The sequence below is a fragment of the Mus pahari genome, chromosome 1, assembly GCF_900095145.1.
Source record: "Mus pahari chromosome 1, PAHARI_EIJ_v1.1, whole genome shotgun sequence".
NCBI classification, from domain to species: domain Eukaryota; kingdom Metazoa; phylum Chordata; class Mammalia; order Rodentia; family Muridae; genus Mus; species Mus pahari.
This window is the reverse complement of record NC_034590.1, coordinates 117597108-117605321: the sequence shown is the minus strand read 5'-3', so window position 1 is coordinate 117605321 and position 8214 is coordinate 117597108. Positions and strand designations below refer to the sequence as shown.

The 8214-nt window shown below is 40.1% G+C and overlaps 1 protein-coding gene across 1 annotated transcript in view; it reads right to left on the bottom strand.

The window, feature by feature from the left end:
* Positions 1-4856, bottom strand: part of Majin (membrane anchored junction protein) — a 25518-nt gene extending 20662 nt beyond the window's left edge. The window contains exon 1 of the mRNA XM_021221405.1: positions 4756-4856. Within this exon, the coding sequence (XP_021077064.1) occupies positions 4756-4856 (101 nt within the window). The remainder of the gene's footprint in view (positions 1-4755) is intronic.
* Positions 4857-8214: the final 3358 nt, after the last annotated feature.

Here is an 8214-nt window from a genome sequence, read left to right as displayed (position 1 = left end):
AAGAGCAGTCAGGTACTCTTACCCACTGAACCATCTCACCAGCCCCGGAAACCACTTGTCTTATCTATCATGTTCCCCAACATCCTGAAGCAGCTGGCTCAATACAAAGATGGAACTGCCCTTTGAAGACACAGTTAAAGTGCCAATTAGGTGGCAACAAAATGGAGAGCTGCAGCAGGGTTCTGCAGAAGGCAGGCTATGCTTTGAATCAGTGTCCAATATATGGTATAATTTCTCAGAGAGCCAGGATCCACAGGTTCAGGAATTAAAGGGTGGAAAAGGGAATAGTTCCACTCACTATCACTCTTAGTGACCCACTAGGAAATTTTTGCTTCCCGTTTCTGAACACTTAAGATCTGCTAGCCTAAAAATTTTGGTTCCAAATGGGGGAGCACTCCTGCCAGAAGAAAAAACCGAACACTCCTTTGATCTGGAAGCTCAGACTTCCCCCAGTCACTTAAGCCATCAGGCTAAGAAACAAATAACAGTGGTAGATGCAGTGAGTGATTGAGATTACCAAGGAGGAATTGGATTGCTTCTACACAACGGAGGTAAGAGAGATTATGTCTAGAGTACAGAAGATCCTTGGTGCTAGCATGTTCTGTGATTAAAGTCAATGGGAAACTACAACAGCCTAATCCAGGCAGGATGACAAAGGGATTAGACTCCTCTAAGAACAGAACCAAGACCTACTGAGGTGCTTGCTGAGGACAGAGGAAATATAGAATAGGGAGTAAAAGACAGTAGTTATAAATATCAGCTAAGACCATGTGATCAGTTGCAGAAACAAGGGTTATACTTGACATAAGTGTTTGTGCAGATACTTGTGTTTTCTTTCCTTGATTTCTTTATCATGCAATAAGCATCAATAAAGAGACTATCAGTGGTTATCATATTTAAGTTTGAAATACTAAAAGAATGTCATTCAAGGTACATTGCCACCTATTTTAAAATTTGTAATACATCTACAGTTGTGTAAGGGATAGTTAAATCTTGTTAGATATATTTATGACTGGGTTAAAATTTTATGCTGTAAGTTCTGTCCCTCTAGAGAACCCTGACTAGTACAATATGCAGTAAGACAGAAAGCATTATGGAAATTTCCAATCAAGGAAAATAACAGACAATATTTGTTGTCAATAATAAGTTTTGGGTTTTCAAGGGAAACAACTGAAATTTGGAAACTTATATCCATCACTGTGGGTTTTGACAGCTTTCATAACTTAAGCACTCCCCAGATAAGACTGGTAGCAATATTAACAAGTATTATTTAATATCTTATAAAAAAACATTTGTTTTTATGTACATTGGTATTCTGTCTGTGTGTATGTCTGTAACAGGGTGTCAGATCCCCTGGAACTGGAATTATAAACAGTTGTAAGCTGCCATGTGCGTGCTGAGAACTGAACCCAGGTTCTTTGGTTAAAAACAGCCAGTGCTCTCAACCACTGAGCCATCTCTCCAGCCCCAACATCTATTACTTGGTATTATATAATGAATTTTGTCATTATTTGGACAATCTATATAAGTCAGTGAACTAACATTTTCCAGATGACTAATGGAATGCTTCATTTTTTTTTTTCGAGGCAGGGTTTCTCTGTATAGCCCTGGCTGTCCTGGAACTCACTCTGTAGACCAGGCTGGCCTCGAACTCAGAAATCCGCCTGCCTCTTCCTCCCGAGTGCTGGGATTAAAGGCGTGCGCCACCACGCCCGGCAGAATGCTTCATATTTTAACAACACTCATCAAAACACAACCCAGGCCCTGCTTAGTGGCACATGTCTTTAATCCCAGTACTCAGGAGGCAGAGGCAGGTGGATTTCTGTGAGTTCAATGCCAGCCTGGTCTACATCATGAGTTTTAGGACAGCCAGGGCTACACAATGAGACCCTGTCTAAACAAAACAAAACAAATCAAAACTCTCCCATTTCCAGACACTCAAAAGTTGGAGATGGTGGTTGCAACCCAGCATTCAAGAGGCTGAAGTACAAGGACACTTGGGCTATACAAACAAAGCACTTCAAACAACGAAAGCAAGTAGACCAATGAATCTTAATGTGTAGAGTTCAAAAACTATAATCAGAATTTCAGATCTTCAATGCAACTAACCTTAAACTACCATGTAAAAACCCTAAACTCCTACTTGTCCAAGTTTTTGTTTCTGTTTTATGGTACTAGAGATTGAACCCAGTACATTCTAGCTAAGTGCTTTACTAGTGAGCTAAACCTTCAGCCCAGGCAAGATTTGTATAGTGTCAAGAGTTCTATAGTGACCTGAGAGGGCTATTAATATATTCCTACCTTTCCCCAGTACAGATCTATATGAACTGGACTTTCTCTCCTATCATCCCCAAACCAAAATATTTTCAAGGCTGAATGTCCAAGCAGGTATAATATTCTAGTGTTGTTTATTTTTGAAGATTTTATTTTGTATGAGTTTGCGTGAGTGTAGGTATACATATATGAGGTCACATCTGCCTGTGCATATGCAAAGACCAGAGAAGAGTGTCAGATCCCTCAGAGCTGGAGTTACAGGCATTCATGTAAATCCCAGCTCTTTTGTGAGTTCAAATTGAACTCTGCTTCTCATAACTGCATCAAGCCCTTTTAACCACTGAACCATCTCTCCAGCCTCCAATACTCTAGGGCTCTTCTATTAAGCTGGGTATTAATGAGATTTGTAGAAATCTAAATGTATGAGTTTCTGTATATCATGTATGTACATGTCCTAGGAGGCCACAAAGTGTTGCATCTCTGGGAACTGGAGATCTAGGTGATTGTGAGCCAGACAGAATCTTATATATCCCAGGCTGGCTTTAAACACCCGACTCTCCCACCTCCATCTCCTCAGTGCTATGATTACCCAGCATGTGTCTGGGTTCTTCTTTTTTAATTAAATGTATGGAATTTTTACCTGTCACATTGTATCTTCTCAGCAGTTCCAAGCTCTCATTTCAGGCATCTCACAACTGACTGTGACTCAAGTTCCAAGGAACCCCTTGGGGATCCATATGCAAAATGCTACCCATAGATACAGAACTTAATCTAATAAAACTTAAAAAAAAAAAAGCTTAGTGTGGTGGTGTATACTTCTGATCCCAGCATCCAGGGGCTAAAATAAGACCATAAGTTGGAGATCATGGCTGCACAGCAAGACCCATCTCAAAACAAAACCATAAGCAAAATGAATGAAGTTTTAATTTCTTTCAGCAATGATTTATAATTTTCAAGGTACAATTTATTGTACTTTGATGCTTTTAACATTATTTTAAAGGGAATTGTTTTTTAAATTTTCTGTTATTTAATAATTTGTGTGTATGTGTGAGTATGTGTGTTTAAGTATATGTTTGGGTGTACATATTTGCATGTGTATGTTTTCTTTAAGGCTTTCTATGAATACGATTATATCATCTTCAAATCAAGATAGTTTTGCTTCTTTTCACCTTGTATACTTTACCTTCTTGTCAAAGTGCTCTGGCTAGAACTCCTGTGTAAGGCTGAATACAAGTGCTGAAGAGGGGCATTCTAGGTTTTTTCCTGTTTTTTTGTTTGTTTGTTTGTTTTTTTCCCAAGACAGGGTTTCTCTGTATAACCCTGGCTGTCCTGGAACTCCCTTTGTAGACCAGGCTGGCCTTGAACTCAGAAATCCGCCTGCCTCTGCCTCCCGAGTGCTGGGATTAAAGGCATGTGCCACCCTGTTTTTTAACTAATTAATAATTACATTTATTTATTTTTGAGACAGGGTTTCACTATGTAGCCTTAGCTACACAGACCACACTTAGTTCCACAAATCATACTGACCTCGATCTCATAGAGATCCACCAATCTCTGTAATATTTATTTTTAATCATATATATACATGTGCCTGTGTGAATGTAAATGTATGGATGTGTGTGAGTGAATGGATGTGTGGGTATATGGATGCGTGTGTGTATATTGGTGTCTGGAAGTGTGTGTATGGATGTGTGGGTGTATGGATATGTCTGAGTATATGGATGTGTATGTGTGTACAGGTGTATGGATGTGTGTGTATGTATGAAGGTGTGTGGATATATGGATATGTGTGGATGTGTGAATGTATATATGTGGGTATATGAATGTGTGCATATATGGTTGTGTGTAGGTTCCCTCAAGGCACCAGGTGTCATATTCCCTGGAGCTAGAGTCATAGGCAGTTGTAAGTCACTTGACTTGGGTTCTGAGAATCTTACCTTATTTGGGAAAGTAATACACACTGCTGAGCCATCTCTCCAGCTCCTGTTTTATTTCATAGATAGATAAATAGAGCGAGCCTGTATGTATGACTGTGTACTACATGCATGTGGCGCCTGTGGAGGCTAGACTAGAAGACCATCAGAGCCACTAGAAGTAAAGTTACAGGAGAAACCACCACATGGGTTCAGGGAACAGAAACAGAATCTGGAGGAGACATTAGTGCTCTTAACTGACAAATAATTTCTCCAGGCCTATTTACAGTTTTATGTATGTATGTATGTATGTATGTTTGTTTGTTTGTTTGTTTTGAGATGAGGCCAAGCAGAAATAATTCTGAGAAATATCTCCTCAAAGGTATATTGTCCCTAATTTAGGAAATTATATCAACAACAAATATAATGAATTCTAAGTACCTGGGAAAGAACCTGGCCAGGTGCTATTGCAGTCACTTCTCTGGACTGAGGGAGGCAGAGAGAGGATGACCTGGGGGAATGCACGTGCATGTGCTTGCATGAGCTCTGTTCTTATCTTTCAAATTACCTGATACTGTTGCCATATCTGATTTTGAACTTATACACATTGGGTCCTGCATGAAGGAACCTTGTCTCTGGAAATGGGTAGGTGAATGGTTTTAAACTCATTGTTTTTGATGGTAGCCTAAAAAAAAAAGTAGAAATATTAATCAGTAATAAGCTAAAGATGGCTTCTTAAATATAGGAAAGGAAGCCTATCTAATCCACAGAATCAGGGGTAAAATGTTCAACATAAGATATCAGTGGCCATGAACCAGGCTCACTCAGCACAGCTTTTGATTACCTGGAGCACTCTCTTACCTATATAGTAAGGATACATGCTGTATTGGAACCATGTTTATATAAAGGCAAAAAGACAACATTCAAGTTTGTTTGGTTTTTTTTGAGACATGGTTTCTTTTGAGACATGGTGTAACCCTGGCTGTCCTAGGACTTACTCTCCCAAGTTGGCCTTGAACTCACAGAGATCCACCTGCCTCTGCCTCCCAAGTGCTGGGGACTAAAGGCATATGCAACATTCAAGATTTAATTTTTTATTTTATGACTATGCTGATTAGTCCTAGAATTTGTTTGTTGACTTGACACTAGCTAGAATCGTTTGGAAGAGGGAACCTCAACTGAGAAAATGCTTCCATCAGATTGGCCTGTGGGAAAATATGTGAGGCATGGTCTTGATTAATGACTGATGTGGGAGGACTCAGCCAGTGGGAAGTGCCTCTTAGGTGGTCCTGAGTAGTATGGGAGCGAGCCAAGGTGAGCAATACAGTAGAAGCATTCCTCCATGGTCTCTGCTTCAGCTCTTCCCTTGGCTTTCCCTGATGATGAACTATAACCTCTAAGCCAAATAAACCCTTTCCTCTCCTAGTTCTTTTGGTCATGATGATGTATTGCATCAACAGAAAGCAAACCAAGACAGGTCACATTTGGCATGAATTCAGAGATAAAAATCAGCAACACTGATTTTTCTACATGACAGAAGAGGGCATCAGATCCCATTACGGATGGTTGTGAATCACCATGTGGTTGCTGGGAATTGAACTCAGGACCTCTGAAAGAGCAGCCAGTGCTGAGCCACCTCTCCAGTCCACACTACTAGGGCTTTTCTGTAGTTTAGAAAATCTACATGTTAAAGTACCAATAATAAACATTGCAATCTCTTGGCCTTTACATGCAAAACTTTTTTTTTTTCCTTTTTGGTTTTTCGAGACAGGGTTTCTCTGTATAGCCCTAGCTGTCCTGGAACTCACTTTGTAGACCAGGCTGGCCTCGAACTCAGAAATCCACCTGCCTCTGCCTCCTGAGTGCTGTCTGGCACATGCAGAACTTTTAATAATAAAGAGGTCTAGAGTTTCCTAGGATCAAAGTTACCTATATTCAACTCCTGGACATTGATTTTAATAGAAACAACTGAGATGTAATGAACACAAAACAGAATTTTGGTCAGCCCTAATGTTCCTATTTGATTTTTGTTTGTTTGTTTTTTTGTTTTTTCGAGACAGGGTTTCTCTGTGTAGCTCTGGCTGTCCTGGAATTCACTCTGTAGACCAAGCTGGCCTTGTACTCAGAAATCTGCCTGCCTCTGCCTCCCAAGTGCTAGGATTAAAGGCGTGCTCCACCACCGCCCGGTTCCTACTCGATTTTTGAACATCAATCTCTCTTCTCTTCACCTTTTCCTCTTTAATAAGAAACATTTCAGGCAAGTTCTTACTTTGTAAGCCAGGCTGGCCAGGAACAGTGTAGCCTAGGCTGCCTTCAAACTCATGGCAATTCTCCAGCCTTAGGCTTGAGCCTTAGTTTTCTTACACAGTAACAATGGTTGTTTTTGCTTTTTGAACACAGGATCCCATGTGGTTCAGACTGACCTTGAACACAAAACAGGTTTTTTTTTTTTTTTTAAAGATTTATTTATTTTTATACGTGTACACTGTAGCTGTCTTCAGTACAGCTTCACTATAGTTGAGCTACTGAGCTCAGGGGATCTTCCTGCCTCAGCCATCTGAATAGCTGGTGAAGAGGTTTGGTCTGTTGCTATGTATTGTAATGCTAAATTCTGTATCTCAAAGTCTAGTTGCCTCAAGATAGTGAATTCTTCATTATGCCAGCTTTTGTTGTGCAAACCTAGCTCCTTAATTTAAAACTATTGATTGATTAAAGAGGCCTACAGCCTGTAGCTGGGCAGAAGAGAGGTAAGCAGGGCTTCTGTTCCTAGGCATGGTATCTAGGGCTGAGACCACAAGAGAAAACTGGAGGAAAAAGGAAGGTACCATGGGGTAGGTGGATCCTGAGGGCCAGAGGACCATGAGAGCCAGACTGTTGGCAGAACATGACAAATAATGTCAGGGTTACTGACAGGAAAGTAGACAAAATAGCACAGAGAGTTGATATCTGCCCAGCTCTAATTCTTTAGACTTATTATAAATATAAAGGTTTTGTGTCTTTTATTTGAGAACTAAACCATCTAAGGTGGGGTAGAAACCTCTAAACAATATTTACTGAAAGAAGCTGGGGCCTCAGAGTGTGCTAGCTAACAACCACTTTTGCTACACCCTATTCAGTGTTCTGAATGTGTATTATCTCTTGCAGCTTATTCAACAGGCAGCATAAACTTGACAGACTAGGAAACTGAAGTACTTCTGAAGGGCTGTATGTCCATCAACTACTTTGTTAGCCTAACTTCTTCAAGTTATAGAGAGGAAGAAACCAAGATTATAAACATAAAATCACACTACTGGGTCCATATGCATATACATCCCAGCAAAGCCTTGAATTCACTAATGTGGCTACTGTGGCCCAGACCTGCCTCCCATTCACAACAATCTTCCTGCCTCATTCTCCCAGAGTTCTGGGATTACATGCATACACTGTCACTTCTGTACTAATTTCATTATTTTTTCCTCTATATTATCTTACACCCTTTCTGTTCAGCAGAGAAAAATCTGTGGCAGCATTATATAAAAGTTATGTGCCGAGCAAGGGGGGCCAGAGTGAGTGGGACTGGAGTGAGCAGAGGTCCTGAGTTCAGTTCCCAGCAACCACATGATGGCTCAACCATCTGTGCAGTTACAGTGTACTCACATACATAAAATAAATAAATAAGTCTTTTAAAAAAATCTATGTGCCAAAGAAACTGAATTTCTTAATGTCCAAAGTTCAAGTCTGGGCTGTGAGTAAGGAGACATCTGATCTTAGCTGTTTGGAGCCAGGGACTACTTAGACTAGAATTTCAGTCAAAAATGAAAAGTAATTTTTGCCAACTGCAAAGCTACCAGAGAGGAAATGATGAGCACATCCTGAGGGGGAAAAAAATGGTAATTTTCCCTTGCTCAGGGGATGGCAGGAATCCAAGGTGAAGTGGATCAGGGTTGGATTCACATGATTTTTCTTTTTTCTTTCTTTCTTTCTTTCTTTTTTTTTTTTTTTTTTTTTTTTTTTTTTTTTTCGAGACAGGGTTTCTCTGTATAGCCCT